Raw genomic sequence first — 26,623 nt, forward strand, 5'->3', positions numbered from 1 at the left:
ACTTTATATCAGTTAAAATAGTAATATATGACGTGAGATCCAATATATATTTCGTTATGAAATAGTAGATTTTTTTCTAGTAATTATTTTAAAATTGATCAGTGTTTTGCGTCACTTAAAAATTCTTAACTTTGAAATAATGTATGATACAAAAAATAATTTTAATAAGTTCACACAAAGTTTACACAAAGAGATATCATTGTCGATTCTAATTGAGGAAAATTTATTATCCCTTATTTCGGATCTTACGTCATTTATCTGAATTTCTCATCTCTGCATGATTCAGCAACGAATCGTTCGAATCGATAAAAATACGCATATGGGCCTTGGATTTCTATTTGATGACACGTCAAATGTTTAGCAATTTTTATTCAATTAATTTCAATTAACGTTAAATTAAAATTTCATTGTTTGTAGACATTTTTTCAAATTCAAATTTTTTTCTAATCGGATCTATGTATTTTAATTACTAGAATTATGTACTTTATTGCTTTAAGAATAAACCGCGTGTAAAAAATAAATGCAAAGTTAATTTGTATGCTAATAAAATTGTTATTATTGTTGATTGTTAATTTCGTACCTGATTGATCTAATTAATATGATGGCCCCTTCGTGACGCGTTCGTGTTTCGCGCATCATATAAAAGCGTAAAATCTGACGCTTTATAAGATCGATTTAATTTGGTCAGAAGACAGAAGACGAAGAGGATCGTACAAGGTAGGTTGGTGTATAACACCAATCAAAGTACATGTAAAGGTGAGCCTATTTTCTTGTATACGTGCGATCGCACGTAATCAGAGACGGAAAGGTGCCGTTTCGAATTAAATATTTTTATTTTGCATGTAAATTAAACTCCCAATAAAACTTTTAAACGGTCACGATTTAAAACAAAAATTCGCGCACGTTTTTCTAATTTCAGCTAATCGCATAGTTATATAGGTATACTAGATAAAGACACGGGTAGGTAGGAATACGGATAAAAATTTAGATAAAAATCAGTAGGTAGGAATATAGGGAGGGTGTGATTTTTAACAATGGGAGGAAACTTAGTTAATATTATAATTTTAAGAAGGAAACTTAATATTAAAATTTTCAGAAATTTAAGTAGGAAAACAATAAGTACGCATACGGGTAGGCAGGGATACGGATAGGTAGGGATGGGAGAAGGGGGCGTGATGAAAAAATTAATGTATATACTTATAATTTTAAGAAATTTAAATTCATTTGTATAAAAATGCAATAATATAAGGTTAACAATTATGTACAAAACAATACATTCTATCGCAAAAATGATGATAAGTAATAAATGATAAATAATGAAGAAGCAATAAATAAAACATTTTCAAAGAAAAGAGGACTGCTGTAGAGCCTCATAGAGACGTCATACAAACAGCAAATTCCTCCGAATTTCTACCGTGAGCAAGCATGAACAAGCAATTGGATTATTACACCGGACGACATATTTGAATTTAGATCGCAGTCATCACGTGATTGACTACGATAGCAAGCAACCGTCTGTTTGCATAATAATAACGATGTAATAAAACAATTTTTTAAAGTGTGACTTAATATTATTTATAAGGGAATGATAGTTGAACGTGCGAAGTTATGCTAAAAGGCAAGCACCGCTAATTACATTATTGTATCGCGAAAATAATACACTGGCATTTATTGGTGTCTATATAGACGTGACATATAAAGAGTAAAAATTTTTTCTTTTTTAAAGTTGGTAGCCTTGCATTCGGAGCAGGTACTCCGGCTTTCCCTACGTGAGATCTCCAGCATCAGTTCGGAGTTAGTTACTCCTAACTGAACCTGCTGGTTTACATCGTGTTTTATACGAGCATTTTATATTAAGTATTATTTCTAGAAATTGTTAGCGATGCAATGTACGAAGCTTTCATTAGCGGTTATCGTTTAGCTGATGTGTCACATGGCAAGCCCTATTATGTTTACTGTATCGAGATTTTGGAGTCAAAGACTGGCACTCGATATTTCATCGAGAGAAGATACAGCGAATTTAGTGCATTACATCGTAAGGTACGTTACGAAAATGTTAATTATTGATAATTGTGTGATATAATAAAAAAATATTCGCGTGTGTGATCAATTGTACAATCAAGACAAATAACTTTTTTAAACAAATCACTATGGAACAATGTCTTGGAAGATAAATATAAATAAAATATTATATGTTTATTGGCAATAAGCAATAAGTTTTATTGGCAATAAAGCATAATTTTCTTGAAAAGTCATAAACTTGTGGCTTCCATAAGAGTTTTAACGTACTGTTGATTTTATCCTGGATAGTCAAGTCTGTCAAAAAGAGTTTGCAAAATGTTGCGATAAATTTTTTCAGCAGAATACCAGCAGAAATACAACAGATATAGTGGTAGGTGGTAGATCCATTAATATGACTGGTGACTGCGAAAATTGAGCAGAAAGTGCCATTTTGCAGTTATTTAAGTGACGTATTTCATTTAAATGGTTACGAAATAACAAATTCTGCTTAATTTCTGCTGGAAATCTGCCGTCCGCTTATGTCCGTAAACTCTGCTGGTAGAACACGAACTTAATGTTAATGTCATAATTTTCTGTTCAAATCTATTAATAATTTGCTAGCATATGCTGCTAATATTTTGCTTACTATGTTACGGATATGAACTAGTTATGACATAACATTGTAATCATTACTCTTGTTACAAATCGACATTGACAGACTTTTCATTTTTTAGGATATTAAGTTGCGCTTTTGAAATATCTTGTATTTATTGAATATTAGTATATTATATAAGAAAATTGTATTTCTTTTTTATTCTTTTCCAGTTGAAGAAGGATAATTCGGATATTGCACCGTTTCCACCAAAAAGAGTAAGAAACTCGCAACCAAAAGTATTGGAACAACGACGAGTTGCTTTGGAATTGTATATACAAAAAATGTTAAGTCTATTAGCAACAAAACAGCAGGTTCTCAATTTTCTGGGCATAGAAAGCCAAGAAGCTGCGTTCCATCGAAGGTATTTGTCCAAATTTAACTTAGAAGAAAGATACATTCTAGCATAGTAAATAATAGCAATTAATTTTGTTATTTTTAATTTTTCAAGAATACGTAAAGCAGCAGATAGTTCAACGCATAATCATCCAAATACTTTGGGGCATCATCCAGTCTTGACTTTTCATTGTGATCCATATGTCCCAGCTGACTCAACTAACAGTCTTTCAGATGTTGTAACTAATGGTGTGTTATTAGGTATATATAAATCTTGATATTATACGAGTGATTTGCAACGTTAAAACAATAAATATAAGATGCATTTTTGATAGGTTAGTAGATAAGTATAGAGAAATCCATCTAAATGGATAAAAGACTAGTGTACGTGATAACAATATACAAATAAGAAAATTTCTAAAAATAACACTTATTTTTTGTAAATAATATATCAAAATGAAAAGAATGACAAATTTAATGTTCTTATTTTATACAATCTCATAGACAGAATCTCATTTATACGATAGCACGTTATTTAAAACTTAAAGCATCATATATATATCTGATAAATGAGCAAGCAAAAAGACATGTCAATGCAAAAAGTTCATGCAGCTCATCAACATTTAAAACGTAAATGATAAAGTTGTATGTAAAATTTGTTTGTAGATACATACTAAAAGTCGAATTATATTTACAGGTTTAATTAGTATTGATCATTAAAAGAAATTGTATCTTTTGACTGTATCTTCTGATATGGACACATGTGTAACATTATGTATATGTATATGAAATGTCTTAAAGAAAATAAAATTAAATGATACTAAATTATTAACCCTTTATTACTCACGTACGTGTTTCTTTTTATCGTAATTACTTGCATAATGGAGCGTAAAATACACCCCAAAATTATATCTCAATTAATTTTCATTGTTCTCTTTGATAATTTATAATTAAATAAAAGTTGATAATATTCTATATATATCTTCTAAATAAAAATAAGCGCAAAAGTTCCTTTTTTAATTATGAAACAATTTGCGCAACATTTAATCGATAAATATTTCTAAGGCTCAGGTGTATTTAACGCCTTACGTGAGTAACGTAGGGTTAATTATGCACGTGAGTAACGTAGGGTTAATTATGCTCTTGCGTACTTATCCAATCCAAATAAACCAATCTAAAAAATTTTTGGATAAGATTGTACTGAACAATAGATTGTGAATACGTACAATATCACCTAAAAGTCTACTCTCTTGGGTAACCAGTGATCCGCTAGTGCGCTCCTTCCAGTTATTTTAGGTTCCACAGTTCGGTGTCGTACATAGTCTTATATTGGCAGTATTGAAATACTTGTTCTGCTCACACAGCTTCTATATACTAACAAGTTTGCTTACTGTGATTATTTCGCATATGATAGAAAGAGACAGAAGTGACGCCGAACCGCCATTACTTGTATCACATATACACATGTATGCGAACTGTCTGTGAATGTGATCTGAGTATATCACAAAGCAGTGACTGTCCGTGTAATTTATACATGTGTTATGTGCCACCAGCAATGGCATCCCCTATTCGTGGTATCAAAAATGGGGTGGCAAGTTGAGCAGTCTAGTATAAAAATCTATGACTCTGATAATGTTAAAATATACTGGCAATAATGCATCAATTTTGAAACAATTGTGGCACAATTAACTAATATTGGCAATAAAAACAGAATATTTAAATATTGCATACAATGGAAATAGAAATGTTGTTCTGTTCAAGTGTAGGAACTAGAACTGCACTTGCGCCAAGCCTTTTCTTCTTACGAGAAATGAAGCTCCGCTATGCCTTCTCCTCCAGTGATTGGTCAATCGGTCGATCACTATATTCACTAGAGAAGAGGGAGAGCTCGGTGCAAGTGCAGTTCAACCTCGTACTAGAATAAAACAGCATTCTTGTTCTCAATTACATATATATATCGACTACTCAGGGCGAATCCTCCGTATCGTGCAGTTCAATGCAAACGTGACTAAAAAAAATTGAAGGGGCATATTGGGGCTGATCGGAGTTGATCGGAGTTGATCGACTCTCATCGTCTAACATCCAAGTCCGACAACCATCGGTGAAGCTTCGGTGGTACCGAGTACCGAGACTACCGAGACCGAGTACCGAGCTCATCCGAGCTGCCGAGCGAGAATGTGACGCGGCCAGCAAAGCGGATTGTAACTTCCGTCTCTGTCTCGCGCTTTGTCTCACCTTGCACAATGAAAGTACGCAACGCCAGAGTGACAGAGTGAGTGGGGACACGGCGTTGACGAAAAAGAAAAGGAGAAAGAAAGAACGAGGAAAGGTGGGAGAGAAATCGTCAGTTTCACGAGCCGTCATGGCTGAATCATTGTGAACGATTCTCGTAGGAAACCGATAACAAATGACAGCGCGGGTGATTCATTAGGGTGGTGAAAAATCGCGGTGTCCATCTCGCGATAGTCGCGAATCGCGATACGAGTGTCTCGGAGTCTCGGGCTCGGGGCATCTGCCGACTCCATTTGATTCAGCCCAGTAGGATCCGATTGCTCCGGAGTCCGGACAGCTCCATGCCGAAGCTTCACGAGAGGGAGTCGTGATAATAGAGACGGCGAAACGGTGTTTTGTGCGTGTCCTCGGTGGCCGGTGCGCGAGGCCGTGTTCGGTGCTACACGATGAACGGGTTAAGTCTGAGTGAACTGTGTTGCCTGTTCTGTTGTCCGCCCTGCCCGTCCAGAATCGCAGACAAATTAGCCTTCCTGCCGCCCGAACCCACGTACACGTTCGTCGAGGACGAGGGCTCCAAGTACTCCATTTCTCTGTCGGAGCGCGCCGAGTGGCAGTATACCGAGCGCGAGAAGGAGTCGGTGGAAGGCTTCTATACGAGAACGTCGCGCGGCAACCGCATAGCATGCCTATTTGTACGTTGCTCGGCGACCGCGCGTTTTACCATCCTCTTTTCCCACGGCAATGCCGTCGATCTCGGCCAGATGTCGAGTTTCTACCTCGGACTGGGCTCGCGCATAAACTGCAATATATTCAGTTACGATTACTCGGGTTACGGGGTGTCGGGCGGCAAGCCGTCCGAGAAGAACCTCTACGCGGATATCGACGCCGCGTGGCACGCGCTGCGTACACGTTACGGCATCAGTCCGGAGAACATAATACTCTACGGCCAGAGCATCGGCACTGTGCCCACAGTCGATCTCGCTGCAAGATACGAGGTCGGCGCGGTGGTTCTGCATTCACCGCTCATGTCCGGGATGCGGGTTGCTTTCCCGAAAACCAAAAGAACTTGGTTCTTTGATGCTTTCACCAGGTAAGCAAAAAAATCATCCTAGCTGTTAAATAATTTTTTGACCATAGGCGATATGGACTGGAAGTTCAAGTCGCGCTGTCGCGAGGTGTTTTATCGGGCGAGATGGGAGAGGGATTCGTGCGCATGACTATCGTCCAAGTCTCTCTCTCTCTCTCTCTCTCTCTCTCTCTCTCTCTCTCTCTCTCTTAAATATACGTACGGCCATGCACGTGATATCAGTACATTTTGATTCAAATTATTTTTCGGAAATTTATACTATTATTTATACTATCAAAACATTTAAAAAAAATGTTTGTGATAGTAAAAATAAATGTAATATATAATAATGTCTATTTTTTTCTGAAGACATAAAACGTCTAGAAATGAGTTTCCATATTGTAACCTAAAGGTTATAACATTTGACAAGCATAACTTAAAAGAATAACTTAAGAAAACAGCGCCACAGGACCGATAATCAGGGTGTCACATTATATTGATTACTAATACAATAGTTTAATACAAAGTTTTGTTCTTTACTATATTCTGTTTTGAGGTAGAAATTAGATGGTTTACAAGATATTTTATACTTTGATCTAACATACTTTAACATAAAACACGAAATATATTTCGTAAAATCTTTACTTTTCAATGGTTCTATTGTAATACCTTTATGTATGAAATGAATCAATTGGAAAAGAAAAATTGTCTTTAAAACTTTTTTTTAAGTATGTAATTTACAATGTACAATTAAACACTTCTTATAAACAATCATGTTATGACTACTAATATTGTAGAAATACGTGTCAGTGGTTTAAGATTTAATACAGAAGAAGAAGATGACAAGAAAGAATAGTGTGTGTGTTTCTGAAAAGAATAAACGAAATCTTTATTTTTTTTTGCATAACTAATTAACTACTTGAAATAAATTTATGGAAACTATTGATCAAGTAGCAGAGTTTATTTTTTTACAACAGTTTACAAGTTTATTTTATTCTTCAATAGAGTCAATAGATTTAGCAACTCTCGAGAACATATTTTCCATTCAAATGCTGAATGGAATGGAAAATAACTTACGAAGTAAAATCGTTAATATCTTGGCGAGAAGCTACACAAGTGTGCGGTTGAATAAATGTATATTTGTGTCACGTGGATGTATACTTATGAAACCTACGTGTTGCACGCTTTGTGTCGTAATGCGTCTCTCTGATCATTTTTGTACAGATTTTACATTATCTATATCAATATGTTAATTAGAGTTTTGATATTTTGATACTATATAGGATTTTTGTTTCAAAATTCGTTTCAATAATTTAAGGAATCTGCCCTTAAGCTTTATATATGGTCTTTACGAGGCCCTTCATATATTATTTATGTTTTTTACATAAAAACGAAAATATGATTATCAATATAACTTTACATGTATCATTAATAGTTCTATAACTCACTGTTTTTAATTTTGTCAAAATTAACTTATTATATATTTGTGTAAGATGGAAAAATAACAAATCTAATTTGATTAATTTAAACATAGATGTTAAAGCAATAAATATAACGAGAGAGAGAGAGAGAGAGAGAGAGAGAGAGAGAGAGAGAGAGAGAGAGAGAGAGAATCATAAACTTTTTATAGGTTTTATAAGAATTATTGACAATAATATATGAAATTTAAAATACTAGGTGGGTTTAAACATTAATTGGATTATTATTATTTTTTTTGGTGATACAAAATACTTTATTTTAAATAACACATTATTATTCTATATATTTACCTTGAAATTGCAAGTTAGGTATTTTTTTTTAATTTAAGTCTTATATTTTCTTCAAAGATGATTTTGGGTTGCAAGTGTATCCAATTTTGCACATTGATGCCACTTTTTCGATGACTGTTGAACATAACAATGAATTAAAGTTTTATTTGTAATCTTAACAGATTCTAAAAACACATCTTCCTTTTGTCGATAGCGTCGAAAGTTGCATAGTTATTTGTGCACTTGTAAAGTCCTGTTTTCATCTGTCAAAGTTTGTGATATCCTACGAATACACTCACTTTAGTTCACTTATTTTAATTCTTTACTAATCATGACTTTGATATTTTCAACACTACCATAAATAACTTTCTCAAATGGAACTTTTGTCTTGTATTTTTCTTGTTTTCTCGCATGCTTTATTTTACCCTATAAGTATGTTTTTAAACAAATGAATAGAAAATTTGTCAAAAAATATAATTCTGAATAAAAATATTTCATTCAAAATCGGATTTTTAATTATATTTCAAGCTAATGTCTTTCGTAATATTTTTTGTTTCTCAACGTATATTGATTTATATAATTATATAGGCATATTCTATATAAAAATATACTTTCAACTTATATAAAATTAATGACAATCTTGTTAAGTTAGATATGATTTATCTTTAGAACAATTTCTATATTCAGAAGCTAATATATTTGGCGCAAATTTTAACTTTTTATCTAAAATAATTTTGATATGCCTGCAAATAAAATTTCAAAAATGTAAAATCTGTTTGACATTAACTAGAAAAAAGAGATGAAACTGTTTAACATAAAAATTATATTGTATAACGATATTTAAACAATATTTAAAAGTTATTTTTTCTTTGCAGCATAGATAAAGTGCCGAAAGTAACATCTCCTGTTCTGGTTATTCATGGCACCGAAGACGAAGTTATAAATTTTAGCCATGGTCTGGCGATTTACGAAAGATGTCCAAGAGCAGTGGAACCACTATGGGTTGAGGTATTGAAATAATTGATAACATATTATATATTATTAAAAGTGTTTAATATTTTTTTTTGCTTTTTTTACTTATGACAATTTTATGCGATTTATCTATACTTTTTATATGCTGAAATAAAGACTACTACATATGAAAATATTTAAATACAAACATAAGTACTCTTTGATTGATAAAATATTGAATATATGTTTCGTTAAAAATGTGATGATATTAATATTGGGTATTTTTTTCAGGGTGCCGGGCACAATGATGTAGAGTTATACAATCAATACCTCGAACGACTGAAACAATTTGTAAGCGTGGAATTGATAAACTGACGGCGACTCAGCCTCTCCCAGAGTCAGGGAGGACAGGGAGGGGGCCATATGCATGCAAACAGCCAAGGACGTACCGTTTCCAACAACTCTAATACCGTCAGTTCCATTTCGACAAGTTCTCCAACAGAGAAGCTTGTCTAGCAGTCGCCTCCCACAGGGGAGAAGACACCTGTCCTTCCCTGTGACGAAGAATCATCTTTTGCCTCCGTAGATGATGTATTCTTCTTTTGCGAACAGCAGCCGACTGTAAATCAGGAAACATATTATTCAGAGTCATTCAAGAAAACGCGTTCCAAAGACGAGTATCCAAATGCCGAAGGTAATTCGAAAAAATCCAATGTGAGATCGGAGAATAAGAACTCTAAAAAAGATTCTTCTACGTGCACAAAGGACAAAGGCCAGAATAAAATCGCCGCCACCGATTGTCACAACTTTCAATTGAATCATACTGGAAAGATCGCCAAGAAACATACTTATTTACCAAAAAATTTGAAAAACCCCTTTGCTCACAGTCAAAAAAATATTGTTCACAGAAGCTTAAAGAACTCATTTGGACAAAATCAGAAAAAGACAGATAGCCAAAGAACTCACACGACTTTGATTGATATACTTGTGGAGGATTGTCGACAATGCGCGATTGGAGAGAAATCAGTCGCATCATTTTCCAATGTTTCCGATGATGTTAAAAAGGATATTACTGATTGTAGAGGTACTCTTACTCAGCCTACAGAGAAAAAGTCGCCTGGATCTCGATTTAAGTATAATTGCATAGAATCGGCGTTGGACTCGATTAACACTAATAAAGACAGCAGGCAACGTTATTACAATAAAATCTCAATTGTCGATAATATTACAAAGCTTAAAAAGCCCGATGCAACCCACGCAAAGACTACAGAAATCACAAAGAAGTTTCCTTGGAATTGCACATGTACTAAAACAAAGAGAAATCTTGACAAGTGCAAGGAACAAGAGAAGAATGATTCTATCGAGAGCTTTGATTCCTACAATGACGCAAAGCAATTGAAAAAGAAAAAACCTGCTTGTAGTCCATTGAAAAAATTCGGCCGATCGTCTCTGTCAGTGGGTGCGGACAAAATTGCGATAAATTTGCCAAAGTATTCTCCTTGCGCAAGCAGATTAGCCGCAAGCTCAAAAATTTTGTCGTCTGATCGAGCGGCAGATCCTGAGAGTCCGCTTCACGTTCCACGCTCGAGGAGTCCATCTCACATCGATGTACAAACCGAGAACAACCTTTCGAAGCATTCGGAAAAAACGTCGATACAGGCCAGTTTATCTCTGAACATACAACAGTTCCAAAAGACCCGGTATACTCTGCGTAGTAGGAGTGTAGGTGACAGCTGCGTAACGTCGCCAACAAGTGAAGCGACTACCGTGAGCTACTCGCCCACCGGTACAGAGATATTATCCCTGGAAGAAGTCGGGCCGCATACATCGCATACATCGTCGGCCGAAGGCTCGGGTAGTAGTTATTCAGAAGTCAAGGAAAAATTGGACGCCGAATGCTCTGACAAAGTTAGAAGAGCGACTTTAGAGACGAAGTGTTAATGAAACGTGGACTCTCGACGACACGCCAAACATGTGTTTTACATCATTCTCTCTTCCATACGTATTTTACGTAAAGCGATGACGCAGTTCCGTATGCGCGGTAAACTCCTTCGGGCTGTAATCGTGCTAGTGAGAAACTGTACACAGAGGCGAATATATACGACATACATTTATAAAATTTATTATATTTCTAGATCCGCGAGAGCATACTTGTGCATATTGAATATTCTTATTCTACATATATACACACTGTGTGTTGCGTACACGCGTGGATATTAAGCTGTTTTTGCAAAATAGGCTACAGAACGTTGTTGCGACAAATGTGTCGAGTATTATTATTTTTATTATCCTCCTTGAAGTTAGGATATTCAATGATTCCCGTATGGTTGTCAAAATATTTCTTTGCCTCGGGAAGTGCGACGAGCATTGATAGCATGCAGTGAAGAGATATCTCGCTGAATATCCGCATTATCTTAATTTATTAAAAAATTAGTATTGTTAAGTTTTTTATTTAGCTAAAGCTTTTAATTCTTTAGCTGTAAAAGGCATATATATATATATATATATATATATATATATATATATATTTTTTTTAAAGAACGTTTTATTTGCCTTTTATTTGCGGAAAGCGTATATACGCTTTCGTAAGGTAGGTGTGTGTATAATATATATATATACACACACACACACACACACCCACGCGCGCATTCTTATATTATCCACGACCGAATTAGATCCACGGGAGGGGGGGAGGAAGATATTTCCGAAATTTCCAAGTTTTATTTCGGGCAGATCTGGTTTAGCGAGAAAATGCGAATCTTTTCAAATTGCATGTTTTTGTGAGTGATTGGTTTTCCCGATGTCAGTAATGATAAATGATAGTTGTAACAGTATAATGAGGGCATTTGTTCTTATATCTATGGTGAAGACCTGTGAGAGAAGAATTGGAGATCTTCCAAACTAATAAAAGTTTCAGCACGCGGTGGTCACAGAATAGTTTGGAATTAGCAAAGTGAGATAAATTAATGAACACGCAGTGCGTCCCGCAAGAATGTCTTTGTCGGAAGCTAAATAATAGGACAAAAATCTTGTCAACAACAATAAGAATGCAAATAGCTAGGGACAATATTACTGCCAAACTTGACTATGAATTAATTAATTTCTAAGAAAGTGAGATAATGCGTGTGAAGGACCTCGTCTACATAGGTACGTTTCTCGTTAGTATTTTTATATCTCGGTAATGTAAATACAATACAATAAACGATTTTTTCTTTATCGATATATGCGACAGTATGAGGCGGTTGCGTGGAATGCCAATTGCATAGATAATCGCGAGATACACTCTTTTGCGTAAAGCAATTTTGCTACTTTTTAAGGCATTCTATAAAATTGTTGATACTTTTTACCTGTCAAAATTGTTTATCGGATATCGCGAAGCCAATGTTCGCGTAGTGAAAAAAAGTTTTAAGATGATCGATTTTACCTACTAAGATAGGAAGTGATACATCGTAAGTGTAAGTCGGTTTTTACCGTTCAGGCTACTTGTGCCACAATGTCCTCGTAACTTGTTGGAAATGTTATAAGTGGAAAAATAACAAAATGTGCGACAGACGTACGAAGAAGAGAAGAGAAGAGAATAACTTAGTTACGTAAAAGCAAGATTTTGCTACGCTTCGCACGGCATCCTTTTTTACAAAAAAGCTTCGTTCAATCTACACGGTGATTCCAATATCCGTAATAGATCTGATGATGAAGACATTCAAGCAAGAATAGATTAGATTAGTGGAGTAATTTTTCAAATATTCATGTAATTTTATTACTTATGAAATGATAAATACTAGGCGTTATAAATTTATCAAAAGACATTTCAGAGACAGTTTCTTTGGTGAGTTTAGAGTTCTTTTTAACTTTGGGAAGTTGGAAAAAACACAATAAGGAATCTTAGCGCTATAAAAAGAAATTAATTCTGTATTACAATATGTAAGAAATAAGAATTTTTCATGTCGAATAATACATATTATAACGTTGAGCGAAACATATAAACTGTGATACTAAGATTTAATTTGCTAAGATACTAAGAATTTTAGCAAGTGAGGCTCAAATTAAATCTTTATTAATCTTTGGTAAACACCACAAGTTTTATTACACTTTTGTTATATAATAGGTCTATATCAACATATTAAACACATTTCGTTGAGTTGAAAAATCCTTGAGGAATAATTTTATATTTCTTTTACAATTCATGCCATTTTAAGAATAAGACTTTATTTTTTATATTTTGTTATTAATTACAATAAATTATTATATTAATGTTTTTATATTTAGAGATCTAAATGGATGCTCGGAAATCTCTTGGTATTTGTTGAAAATTTAAAATAAAATCGATTTGTAAGCGTTCATAATTTGGAAATATTCGGCTTAACATTTCAACATTTTCACGGAGAAAAAAATCTATTTTAAATTAGCCAAAAATCTATCAATTAAAAAATAATGCGCCAAAAGAGGAATATTTTATACATTCTTCTAAGATGTGTGTAACGTTTACGGATTCGGTTATATTTAAGTTTAACAAACTAATACTTTCTCTCTGTATTTCTCGAAAATAATGGCACTATTTATATTTGTCAGATTATTATCAATATTGAGTAGCCTACTCATATACATGTAAAATCTCATAATTATCACTTGTTTTAAAGCATTCTCTGAAATTAATAGAAATTAATATTGCGTTAATATCACACTTTACACGCACTTGTCTTCGTTGCAGTGTATTCATCAAATTCTTACTTGAATGTCTCCAGTTTTCACGACAATATTGTATTTATAATTATATTGCATAATTAGCGTTAGATGTCGAATTCTGAATCCAATTTATTTAAAAGGAATGAAAAATTAATGAAAAATCTATTTAACATTGTGTGACGGACTGACAATTATATTATCACATTTGATGTGTGATAACATAATGTTGAACGAGGTGCCAATAAGTCAATGCTTACTTTAAAACCACCATTCTGTTTGTGTTGTCCAATCTCCTTCGTTTTGCACGGAACATATATATGTATACATACATACATATACATATACATATATATTAACAGGGCCGGCTGTAGAAATGAGTAAAACAAGTATCTGTAAGATACGCTTGCAATATTCTAAATTCAAAAAATAGACGTAAAAAAACGAGCATATATATTTCTGGTGAAATTTAGATATCGATTTTTTTATTTGATGAAAATATTATAGCGTTAATAGTTTCCGAATTATGTGTCATTACGGACTCCTCGCGAATTAAACTGCAGCGATGTGAATAAGTAACGTTGTTGAGTATAAAAAGATTTATTAAAATAAGTAATCTGATTTATATCATTATTCAGTTTGAAATAGATCTTCTTTAAGAAATCTAAGTTGAAATTTGGCTACCGAAAATATCGAATGTAGAAATAAGAAACATTTTTGCTAAAAACATTGCTCTAGATTTCATAAGAAATAACGAGGTGTCCACTTCTTTTCCAATTACAGAACATTTTATAGTCGGGCGACAAACTTTCAATGCAGCATTTCGATTATGTGTTCTGGTACATCTTTATTAAAATCCGCAGATATTAGTGCAATGTATAGATATCGATAAAAATCTACAAAAATATTATTAAGAAAAATATAGGAATGGAGGAAATGGGAGCAGATAAAAATGGCAGAAAATTGTTCGAAGCGGCAGAAAACTTAGAGCCGGTCTTGTGTCCTAGTTCCTGTTATCGCATCGCAATTTATATTATTCAAAATGTACTCCATACCTCGCGATACCATTGTGCATGAGTTTTTACTTCTTTTACTCCCAACCGATTTCTATATAACTGTCACTATTTTGATCGCTATTTTTATTTGCGATCTCAATTTCAGTGATTAATTTAAAAAGTTAAGAGATAAAACTCGCAATAAGGATCGAATTATGTTGTTGTTTATCAGAGAGATTTGTACAGTACGCATCGATTTCGATATACCTGAATTCTCTCCTTTTTGTACTTTTTTCTCTTAATTTTTAGCTTAAATTACGTCTCTCCCTCTCTCTTCTTTTTCTCTCTCTCCCTTTCTCTCTTACTTTTGCTCGCGTTTCTTCGCTGTCCCTCTCCTTCACGCGCTCGCAAGTGATCGACCGGTTTTGAACAGTACTACCGTCTTTCATGATCGCGTCGTCCGGAAAGAAACTGGTACTCTCGATACTTGACGTTTGAAGCGAGCACCGCGGATTCACGATGCGTTGATATTCGTAACTGTACATAGTAGCGTGTAAACTAAGTAATAAGAAAAAAATAACATTACGCGTATTCGATGTTCTCTTCGGTCGTGTCTAATGTACTTACAAAGGGGAGAATCCGTTTAAGGACAAAAAACGCATTTTGATAGCGAAGATTATAGCTGTGATGTGATTGTTGAAGGTAAAAGTAAGAGGGAGACATTGTGAGAAGAGAAGCTATACATAGATGAATGCGAGGAACTTTACTGTAAACGCGTACATTTGAGAGGAAACGGAAGAAAGAGAAGGAAAGCTTGTCCTGAAACAAATATCGGAATCGTCGTTTATTTAGCTTTAAGAACATAATTAGGGAAATAATGACATTTGTTTCTTTGTATAAGATCGCGTAGAAAGCGTAGAAACACCGCTATAGATACATATACCCGAATAAAAAGGGTCATTTTAGAATTTTATACTTCCATCGCACTTGGACGTACTATCATCGCGCAGTACTTTACTAATCCTGTGGAAAACGTTAACACAATGTATAATTATGATGTAAATTACATGTTTAAGCACATATTATCAATGCAACGTGTTTTATTTCACGACTAAGAGAAGGGATGATATTTACGGTAGAAATTTTGTGGATTAAGTATGCATATATTATGATAGTTGAGAAATAATTTAGAACAATATTCGGAGATGAAATACGCTGACACATATATCAGAAACATGTTTTATATTAAATATAAAAATGATTGATAAAGTTATTACAATCGCACGGACTTGAAGTCGATTTTATCGACTTAGTAATTAATATTAATAATAATGCTGAAAAACCAATACTTTTCCTTATTAAATTTTAAATGCTTGTTGGTGACTGTATTTGGACGAATTTGTAACCTTTTTTAACAATTACAAAAATATTTAACGTCAAAAAATTAAAAGCCACTATATTGATGATTTTTATTGAAACTTTTATTTTAAAAAAGTCAATTTTTTAATTGAAAAGTCTTGTCCCACAAGTCCATATTTCTGAAAAATAGGGATAATTTCATAGTTTCCATAATGTCTTCCACAAATATTTTTCTAAAATATTAAAAATTGCTTAAAAGTAAACTTCGACTGATAAAAAAAATGAAAGATAACGAGAAAACTAAAATCAGACTTTATTGCAGATTTCAATCGTTAATACGCATGTTTCTTATCGTTTTTGAAAATATAACTTATATGTCTATGAATTGTCGCCAGTGCACTACTACTTTGTCTCGAAGGTCAATGCGTTTCTGCGATGAAGAAGAAAAAGAAAAAGAAAAAACGTTGTGCCATGTATATAGGCTGGTTCACCACTCCGACCGGCACCTCCGCGACTCACCTGCGCTGAAACCTGATGCCGACGATAAAAATGAAAACAGGTTACACGGCAGCTCGCGCTCGAATGGCCACGATGTACCTCCAAGGAACAGACTAAGTCGCTTCAAGGAAGAGATCAGCTTTTTCGTTATCGTATGCGTCTCAAATTAATTATACTTCCTTTCGACTGTGGATCCTTCAAACGTTTTCAAGTTGATTTTTCTTTTATGAAAATGTCAAGGCATCAATAACTTACGAGTTATAAATGATTGGAAAGGAATAGATCTTTATAAATCACATTCCCGAAATGTTAATGAGCAACAAAGCTTTACTTTTCAATTTTAAATAAACTTTTTAATAACATCCTCACTTAAGCTTACAGGAAACTTAGGCTTATAGGAAAAATTGCCTTAAAATTAATAAAAGAATTCGTAGATGAAATATTACATATAATTTGGAATATTTTGTATATATTGACTATATCGAACTTCAATCTTATGCCGCGATAGTTATTTCCTTTATTACGAATAATTTTTCTCGTAATAAATCGAAATATACCATCGGTAATTGGGCACAAGCATTTGATTGTGCATTTGATTGATTTCCCTTACGCCATTAACCTGTAATCAATATGTATAATAGCCTGATAATTGCGGAAAATTATGATTTATCGTAGCACGATGAGCAAGCAAGCAAGTTGGAGATTGTGCGAAGGATAATGTTAAAAAAAATAACTTTTTACCCTAAAAAATTTAAATTCCTTGTGTAATTCAAAGAAAATAAATTAATAATTAATAGAAAAAAATAATTAAAGACTTGAAGAATCTAAAAAAGAAATCGAAAATTATGATTTTATAAGATTTGTAGTTTTTTCCCATTTTTGATGTCAGAAATTATTAGCAGTTTAAAATTGTATTTTTTAGATAAGATATCGATGCAATAAGATCGATATGCGATAGAATTAATGAAAGAATACGATAATGAAAGACTCATCCCCATTATCACCATGCCCGTAGCCGTATCGTGAACCACGACTTGACCACCGCGTCGCGCAGTCTGCAACGATACAGTCTTGCGCTTGCTCTTTGCCACATGCTGCTGTTCATTGTCCAGTCTTGGTCCCCCGCATATACATACCTCTGTACATATAGCAGCGCATGTTCGTGTACAAATACATACGCGCGCGTGTGCATATAGGCATCTATTATGGTCTGAAATAACTAGTGGCGAAAGAGAGCATACACGCACATAACTACGTTATATCGTTATATCGTTTAACATATACGCGCACACGTTGCACGCGTCACCGCTTTGTCTCCTAACGCACTTCCGTCGCGGAAGCGGAATTATCACCGTGAGTTTCGGTTCGCACGAAAAATCTGGCCAATGGAAAGAGCTCTATATGCGATCGCATCTTTCTGCTTTTCGCTTCTTTTTGCTTTTATGTCGTAGTCGATTATATCGACCGATTAACTCTCGTCAGCGTTTAGTTAATTTTCGATTTTTTTTCTTATATCTGGTAGTATCGACTATAATATAATATTATAATATAATGATATAATAACCGAGAAAAAAGAGAGATAAACACCCGGACAAACGTTAACCGACGTTGGTAAAACTGCTGCGATTAAAGTAACCGCTCACGAGGGTCTCTCGGTCTCTTCTATGTCAGACTAAACGATCCGGAGCAGACGCAGTGCTTCACCGATACGCAAATGACGCGCATCGGACAACGTTCGTCTCGAATTACAAATTAACGAGAAACTCGCAACTCGCTCCCATATAGATATAACATAACTGATATAACGCACGCTGGTCGCTGCGGTGTTCTTGGCACGCGTATCCCCCGCTCCGCCCCGCCCTTCGTTTGCGGACACGCGGTCGCGTAATACGGTCGTTGTCATATTTTTAATGCGATATCAAGGATTACGATGCGCACGCTATCAGGGCGCGGCGATATTAAATGTTTGATTTATTCGGTCGAATTGTTTGAATTACACGATAACACATGGGCATGGCCAATTGCTTTCCGCCGCTATGAATGATCAGTCAATTTTAATTAATTACATTATTGTCCCGTTTCCCGATTAATAGCACACATCTCTCTCTCTCTTTAAATATCCTGCCGTACCTATGTAAATTTCAAGAGAAAATTTATATTCTAAATCAATTTTTATTTTTCTTCTCGCATTGGATTTTTCTCTTCGTTTTTATAGTTTTGACACGCGAAAATCAAGATTAAATTAAGAACGAATTATACAGTTAGTAATTTTGCTATATAACTACTTGTATCGATCGAATTAACGACCAATTAAGTTCATCAAACTTTTAAAAGTGGATGACGTATTCGATTATCATTGATGTTTTCGAGATATTGTTGATTATATAGATAAGAAATAATAATTTTTGGAAATCTATTATTGGAACGTCGATTCTTCGACATCGCTCCTCTCTAGACTGGACTAAGGAAATAATCAACAAATAAGTCTGAAGAACGTAGCAGCGGTACGTGGCGCGACGCCGCGGCCGCGCCGACGACGACGCGACGCGGCATAGTTGGGGGAAGGGGGGAGAGTGAGTAGTGAGTACTGAGTACATTCTCTCGACCGCACGCTGGCGCAGGCGCACCATTGCCGGCGCGGTGCGGCGCGGCGCGGCGGCGAGTGAGAAAGTGAGGAGTGGGGATGAGAGGTACGACGGAGTCGGAGGTCGGAGCACGGAGCGGCCGTTGGCGTTGGCTTGGCTTTGGTAGTGCTGGCAGTTGCGATTCGAACGGCGAGTGGTGTGTGTGTCGTTCCGTCCGGTACGTGTTTTTTCGCGCCGCGCGGCCGGAGACTCTGCGTGTACGACGCGCCCGCGTGGCTCGCGATTTCTCTTTTCTGTTTCTTGGTTTTATTTCGCGCGGTGCGCCATTAGCAGCGCCGCGGCCGCCGCGCCGGATTGTGAAACGGCTAAAGGCAATCGCAGCAGGTGACGCGGTTGCCGAACGTTATCGAGAGTGACGCGTTCTGTATAAAAGGCGGGCGGAGTGGTGTTCTAGTGTTACACTTTATTGTGCCAACCATCAGTTTCTTCCCTCGTTCAACGGTCCCTCACCCTCCGGTTTACACGTTCTCTCGGCGGGCTCCTTCGTCGCACGACGAAACTGGACCCTGTCGAGACTCGAGACCCTCGCACGCGGTAGTTTTACGCCGGGAAAGAGTGTTTCTTTGGGGACTTTTGCTGCGGGTGATCGCTTGGTAGCGAGGCCGGCGGGGATACTCGGGACGCGCATTCGTCGACCATCCGATTGGCTCTGTCTTCAGTGTCTTCTCGGTAAGTCTGTTCTCCATTGTCCGACAGGAATGCTCGTCGATCTTCCCGTGACACCGCACGATTTACCGCCGGGTCCGATTTAAACGGAGCACACTGTGCGACGATACAAACGAGACAAACGATAGCTTAGCTTGCCCATTCACGCTTTTTTTCTGTTGATTTTCTGTACTTTGCGCATTTAACGAAGTGACGTATCGGATTTTGTTTGGACTTTCGCCATGTTTTCAATCTGACAGTGTTGATAAAAGAATGTAAAGTTTGCTTCTGTTTAACACGAAAAGTGTATGGAAAGCAATCTGTTTCGAAGAGATCGGTCAACTGAAAGGGTTTTAACGAAACCCAGGCATCGTATGCGGCTCAGGGCTCAGGGCGGGAAACAGCGCAGTGTAGAAAGTATACAGGCGCGACGCGCGACGCGCCGCGGCGCGACGTGACAAATTTAGAATTGCTCGTTTTTAAACCAGACTCGGCACTCAATTTACCTTCTATTTTCTCGCTCTATGACTTTGCTCAACTGTCGTATTTAATGTGATCTTTCGTTTCAAATTATCCGTGTCAAGCTCTACAGAGCTTGTTTATGAATTTTTTTATGTATTTAAATTAGCTACCTTCGATATCGTTGAACTTGCCTTTATGCATTATCAATTTAATTATTTTTATATTAGCAATTATTTTATTAAACTGTACCAAGTGATCCACAATTCGCGGTCTTATAATTTTAATGATAGATTCTCCGTGGATTCGATCTTTTCTTTGTAAAAATATTGAGGTTTTCGAGTTATAAGTAAAGAGTGGTGTTAAAAGAAAGTTGCGATAAATGATACGTGTGTGTGTATAAAAATTCCCTTGATATTTTTGTTAAAAAAAACTCGACTGCATTTCTCAGAGAATCTATCATTTAAGATAGTTTCGAGTTATGATACAAAAAAAATCTGTATATCTACATTCATGACGTATTGTGATATATGATATATAGTGATATACATATGAAGTTGATTCTTTTTCTTTCTCGAAAAATTACTTTGTTACGCAGATATTTCATAAGAGGCATAGGAATGTATTACATGTGTTTGCTTTAATTACGTGTTAAGTTTTATAGAAAATTTTTCAAGTCCCGCATCTGCTCCAAATTTAAACATACATATACAGTTTTACAACTTTCGCGCAATATCGGGCATCGTTGTTGCATGCGTGTAACTTTCTTCGCAATATGGAACTTGAGGTAATTCAGGTCTATTCTTCTGAGTTACACACGTTCCGTATCTTTTTGAAATGTTTCTCTCTTTTTCTCTCTTTTCACAAATTCCTAGCATAGAATGCGATAGAATGTATTTCACGTCAAGTGAAGGGAAGGGAATAGAACTAATAATTTGTCGGTGTCCTGCTAAGGATGACTTTGACCAAATACCGATTAACTTAATTAACTTATCAAATTACATGTACGATATTTTACTAACTTGAATAGAATTATTCATTCTTTGTTTGACACACGGAAATAAAAATTAGATATGGACGGATGGCGGATTATATAGCGAGAAATGTCATCGTAAGCAATTCTGTATTTTGAATTAATAATCGTCAATTAAATTAATCCAAGTTTGGTCGAAGTCGTCCGAAGAGTGGCCGAAGGTCCGAACTGGGGGTCGGCAATCCGTTATCTCTCCCGCAATTAGGAATGCTGGTAGCGTACGTTGATTGTTGAAAGCAACGTATGATGCTGCGACGCTGCGCCACTCGAACGGCCCGTTTATCCTCGTTGTCGCGTTATCCCTAGTTTTTCCCTTTGTCATAAATAAATACACGCACGCAACAACGATGCCCGATATCGCGCGCGCGCGCGCCCATATTCCCACTTTTTTATTTTTTATTTTGAGTGTCATTTTTCGTTTTCCTTTTCTCTTCTTTTTTTTTTCACCAACGCGCCCATCGATTGCAATCGTTGTTCCGACAAGAGCAATTTGTCAAACAAAAGTTCGACCTGGGTGACGTTGTAGGCTTTTGCGAGCGACGCGAGTATATACGATAAAAGTCGAGTCAGGTTGAAAGAAGTTGACGTTTAGCGAAGTTTCCGCGTCGATTCGGAACCCGGAGTAATGGTGATTTTAACCGTAGGTGTGAATAGGGCTCTATATATCTTTTTAAACTCAGAGAAAGCACAGAAAGTAAAGATTACATAATTATGTGATTTGGCACATGATTTGGACGAAGATGATCGTACGGAATCAATTAAAAACAATTGTATAGTGTTTTCGGAGCAATATTTGCAAAAATAAAGTGAGGAAAGCGAAACACGTCGTCATTTAAAAAATGTTAAAAATGAGAAGCTATCCTTAAACAGGAAAAATATCAGTAAATAATAAATTATATAAGTGTATGAAAACGGAGCTCAAGTTATTATAAAAAGCAAAAAAGTATAGCTTCGTAAATTTTTCTATTAATTGTGACATCCATGTATAAAGTGATATATTTCAAAAGGAAGAAGTCTTGCCACGCAATATATAGCCTACATATTTGAAGACATCTTGTATACGATAGATATAGATGTACATATTTTTATCGCCGTGATGTTGATAACTGTAACAGATATTTAAACGCCACGATACCTACGTAGGAACGATATGTATAACGATATGTATAATGAATGAAGACGTTTAGTTAACGAATACGGTGGGGCGAGCGCGCTTGTTCCAATGGTTTATGAAGTTTTCTTGCGTCGCGAGAGAGCAGCCACGCCGTGACCACCAGCTTATCGTTCTCGAACACGCGTCGTTACGTTCGAGTCACGGGGCCCCTCCGGCGAAAAGCTCGGAACCGGTTTCGAACGTATAGAATCGTGTTGAGTAGTCGGTCGGTCGGTCGTATGCGCACACGCGCACGACTCGCTACGACTTTCTAAATTTCCGTCGTGCGCATTAGGTCCTACGATTAACCGTTGCATTCCCATCCAGGGTGTCGACTTGAAAAAACATGGAAAACCTGAAATTCACAGAGAGCTATTCTTTATCTGGAAAACTCAAGCAGCTCTTACAGAATTTTATATTATGACATTTTTTGTCGAAATTATTTTTCCGGAAAGTTTCTTTTCATATTACAAGTATTAAACTTGCTAAAGATTTGTTTATAAGATCTTTAAATTTTGAGATATTTTTTGTTTAAAATTTTAGATAAATTTTGTTTTGTTTGAATGAATACGTCTTTATTTTTAAGCGTTGACACTTTTTTTGATATTTATAACAGATTTTTTTTTGTTGTTTTTTTTGGAAAGAAAAAGGTGAACGTTTTATAAAATTCTTACTTAATATAAAAAACTATATGAAATTCTTATTTTTAGGAAAGTTTCCTACTTTTTTTTCAGTACTTTTTTAAATTTGGCATTTGAAACAGGTAATTCTTATCTTTTTTCCTTTATCATACAAGCGAGAAAGAAAAAATAAGAAATCTAGATAATAATTAAATTTATTTTAAAATTATATCCAAAACTGGGTTTTTTTACGTGGAAATGTGAACGCGCGAAGGTCTGAAAAATCAGACAAGTCTCAAATCTTTTTCCAAGCAGACATTTTCTGAGAATAGACATCCTGTTATCGTTCGTTTCGATTTCTTGGCGTGATATTCTGGTGATTGTTAGAAAACGATTTTGATAAAGTCACGATTAAAGTTATCATAGTAGAAATAATAAAAGAGAAACTCACTGTTGCAACTGCAGTGCTTATTATCAAATCTTTTGTTTAACGAAAATTATTTTAATACTATTATTTAAATAGTATCATGTAGATATATATAACAAATACTGATCTTTTTTTTTGTACATTTAGTTTGATACAATATTTTTCTGGAAAAATATAAAACTTAATTATTTTAACTTATCGGTAAATCGACATGCCTTTTTTGAAATAATTGATTGCATTTTCGAGTACATACACGCATAATACGCCAACATAATCGATTAAAATTATTTAAAGATAAAGTACATATATTTTTAATTTTTTGGTTGGGATCGATATTTGTGGGATTTTATTTAATATTTTCGTAAATTAAAATAAAAACGGTCAAGTTAAATATTGGTTAAAGCAATTACGAGATACAATAAACGATGAAAGAAATGTCTCAGAAAATCGGTATCTTATATTTTTATTTAATGTATTTCCGCAAATATCCAATACTATTTGCTCTACATAGATATTTGTTTGTTATCTAAGAACGGATATTGAAAGATATCCGTTCTGGATCGAGTTTTCATGTACATTACGTTATTTTTAGTAGAGTATTATCGCAAATGACGGAGCATTTTCGTTATTTCGTAGAAAAGATAATCGAGATAAGAGTCTCGAGGTAAAGATGAGCTTAATTTTTAGTATGCAAATTATGAAATCTCATTAGTGCGCGGTGCCAGCTGCAACAATAGCTAATTAGGCGGTATCTATTCTTAAAGTTCGGATAAAGACCAATGATGAAAGTTATAAGAATCGATTCTGTGCACGCCGGAGTGTTATCTAAGTTTTTATTGTTTTCTTCAAAGCTGAATTATATTCTTTTATATGAGTTCGTATTGCGTTTGATGCCCGATCGAATGAGTTATGAGCAAGTTACCGACCTTTCGACTAGCGCTGTATATAAACTGCCTAATGGTACGAAGTATCGTTCATGCCCAAGCGCTTCATGACATTCCGTTGAATTTGTAGTAAGGTTGCAATGAGGTGCCGCGAAACATCACAAGAGAAGACGCTTATCTGCAGTACACGCGGTTCTTGGAGGTATACTCAAATAATAATGATGCACTTACTAACATCTAAAGCCGTAAATGCCTAAACTCTTAGCATTCTTGATTTCATGTTAATTTTTGATGCACTATTCGTGTTTATGAATAAGCAAAGATCTTGGAAATTTTTAGTTAATGATTTACTTTTTTCCGTGTAACGTGCGAGAAAAATTAGAATCAGTTATTCTAATAATATCTAATCTAAAGACATTTAGACATACATATTTTTATCCATAGATAAGATTCATTATTTATAATGCAGATATATGTATATCGTAAAAAAACCCGCTCGTTAATGTTTTCAATCGCATATGAATTAATCAATACGAATAAATGTTTGATACAATCTGCTTTATGAATAATTTAACGAGTAATTAAGATTGTATACGTTTATATTCTGAGAATAAATTACATTCAAATCTTTGTCTAATCATAAATTTGAATACTAGGAAAAGATATATTTAATTGATTGCATTAAAAATTGAATTAATTGAAACAAAATCAATAGGAACAAACTTTGTTTTTGTTTCAATGAATAAAAAATAACAGATACAGCAATGTGAATGAGTATCTTCTTAGTATTTCAAAGCGCAACGCGAGGCGCAAAGGCAAGTTGTCAGTGAAGGAACGCTCTCTAAGCTCATAATATAATTTCATTAAGGACTTTGTCAAAGAAATTTGTTATACGATAGACTGTGAAACTTATGAACATAGCATCCTGCTTTTAATTAAGTTTTCAATAAAGTAAATGTTAATATTTTGTTTGTGGTTGGTTAAATGATATAACCAACTATGAAATCGTATAATAATTCGTTTATAATACAATATTTTGAAAGAATGACTTTGAGATACAAAGATTTGCTTGCATATCTTGTTAAAAGCATTTATAATTTTTTGTGATTTTTGGTTGCAGTCGTTTGCCGTTTAAAAGTTACAGTACAATAGATCTGAAACGTAACTTTGCCAATTTTTAAGATATCTGAAATTCATCTGAGCTATGTTATTTAGAATTATTTGTAACTTGTGTGCATAATGTTTTGTTTGTAGTTGCACAGTTTGCAAGTTACAGTTTATTAACAACCATCTCTCGACCAGAAACCTAGTTATAAACTCGAAAATTACGGACTAAACGGAAATCATTACAACAACAATTATGATGAATTTTAAATAATATGACGCAAGCGGATTTGAGATGATTTAAAATTTAGTCAAATTACGTTTTTGATTATTTGTTAATACGTTCTAACTTTTAAGCGAGATGATAAATACGAATAAAATTACTGCATGTAATTATAAACGAGATACTAACTTTTTTTGAAAATTTAATGTATTGAAAATGGAATACCAAGTTCATAAAGATGCGTGACTGTCGTTAAACTCCTATTCGTTTCGATGCATGAAAGAGAGAAAATAAAAATGATACGCTTGATTGCGGTTATGGAAATGTGGGCTTCGTGTAAGAGTATTTCTGCAATTTCGCTGCCAAAGGAGGGAAAGCATCCAAAATATACTTACCGCGAGTCACGCGGAATTTAGGTTTACGCTCTGTCGACACGTGAATTCTTTCTTTCTTTTTCATTCCCTTTTCTCGCACATTTTCGCAAGAGCATTTGTCAAGTTCGCGATATTATTTTCTGCGCGTGACCGATTACCGTTCTTCCTACGATTTCCGGTTAAGTATATTATTCAAAGCACAGCATTGTGTATTTCACTCAGCACATTAATTCTTCATTAATACGAATATGATATGCTTGCTACTCAGCAATTTATAACTTTTTGATCATGCGATCGTGTTGCTTTAGGTATGCGGTCTTCAGTGTTACTCGAAATTTCAATTTGCTAACACATACACGTATACAGTGTACACGTTTGCTCTACTTTATATCGAGATTATTAATAGTTTCATCTTTCTAAAACGTTTTTCCTTAAATATATACTTCAATATAATTATTTCCTAAGTATTATATGTATATACAATATATAGGTATAGGTATACAATAAATGTTTTATTTTTCAACGGCTGGATTTAAAA

General features: G+C 34.8%; 4 protein-coding genes across 5 annotated transcripts in view; all 4 read left to right on the top strand.

Annotated features, from left to right (window-relative positions):
- Window positions 1-1,762: 1,762 nt before the first annotated feature.
- Window positions 1,763-3,814, top strand: LOC112452468 (sorting nexin-24-like). Its single transcript, XM_025012695.1, has 3 exons — window positions 1,763-2,040; window positions 2,827-3,017; window positions 3,105-3,814. Exons 1-3 carry the CDS (start codon window positions 1,888-1,890, stop codon window positions 3,265-3,267), a joined length of 507 nt encoding a protein of 168 aa, XP_024868463.1. The 5' UTR covers window positions 1,763-1,887; the 3' UTR covers window positions 3,268-3,814.
- A 1,853-nt stretch (window positions 3,815-5,667) lies between these two features.
- LOC112452465 (alpha/beta hydrolase domain-containing protein 17B) lies at window positions 5,668-9,602 on the top strand. Its single transcript, XM_025012693.1, has 3 exons — window positions 5,668-6,311; window positions 8,911-9,043; window positions 9,278-9,602. The coding sequence occupies exons 1-3, from the start codon at window positions 5,668-5,670 to the stop codon at window positions 9,359-9,361; spliced, it is 861 nt and encodes a 286-aa protein (XP_024868461.1). The 3' UTR covers window positions 9,362-9,602.
- LOC112452507 lies at window positions 9,410-11,468 on the top strand. The gene is made up of 2 exons (XM_025012754.1): window positions 9,410-9,457; window positions 9,506-11,468. Exons 1-2 carry the CDS (start codon window positions 9,410-9,412, stop codon window positions 10,925-10,927), a joined length of 1,470 nt encoding a protein of 489 aa, XP_024868522.1. The 3' UTR covers window positions 10,928-11,468.
- A 7,784-nt stretch (window positions 11,469-19,252) lies between these two features.
- The window catches only part of LOC112452455 (semaphorin-1A-like), a 216,668-nt gene continuing 209,297 nt past the window's right edge, over window positions 19,253-26,623 (top strand). The window contains exon 1 of one of the 2 annotated variants that reach the window (XM_025012677.1): window positions 19,253-19,832. The gene's annotated coding sequence lies outside the window, so the exon portion shown is untranslated. The remainder of the gene's footprint in view (window positions 19,833-26,623) is intronic. The other variant, XM_025012676.1, reaches the window with a different exon arrangement.

This window comes from Temnothorax curvispinosus, unplaced genomic scaffold, assembly GCF_003070985.1.
Source record: "Temnothorax curvispinosus isolate PA1 unplaced genomic scaffold, ASM307098v1 QBEX01003408.1, whole genome shotgun sequence".
NCBI lineage: Eukaryota > Metazoa > Arthropoda > Insecta > Hymenoptera > Formicidae > Temnothorax > Temnothorax curvispinosus.

Excerpts from the sequence above, each read along its gene's own strand:
- LOC112452468 (XM_025012695.1), top strand. The coding sequence starts at position 1,888 with ATGTACGAAGCTTTCATTAGCGGTTATCGTTTAGCTGATGTGTCACAT. Across the intron at positions 2,041-2,826 it reads TTAGTGCATTACATCGTAAG|TTGAAGAAGGATAATTCGGA; the intron begins GTACGTTACGAA and ends ATTCTTTTCCAG. Across the intron at positions 3,018-3,104 it reads GAAGCTGCGTTCCATCGAAG|AATACGTAAAGCAGCAGATA; the intron begins GTATTTGTCCAA and ends TAATTTTTCAAG.
- LOC112452465 (XM_025012693.1), top strand. The coding sequence starts at position 5,668 with ATGAACGGGTTAAGTCTGAGTGAACTGTGTTGCCTGTTCTGTTGTCCG. Across the intron at positions 6,312-8,910 it reads TTCTTTGATGCTTTCACCAG|CATAGATAAAGTGCCGAAAG; the intron begins GTAAGCAAAAAA and ends TTTTCTTTGCAG. Across the intron at positions 9,044-9,277 it reads TGGAACCACTATGGGTTGAG|GGTGCCGGGCACAATGATGT; the intron begins GTATTGAAATAA and ends TATTTTTTTCAG.
- LOC112452507 (XM_025012754.1), top strand. The coding sequence starts at position 9,410 with ATGCATGCAAACAGCCAAGGACGTACCGTTTCCAACAACTCTAATACC. Across the intron at positions 9,458-9,505 it reads TTTCCAACAACTCTAATACC|TCGCCTCCCACAGGGGAGAA; the intron begins GTCAGTTCCATT and ends CTTGTCTAGCAG.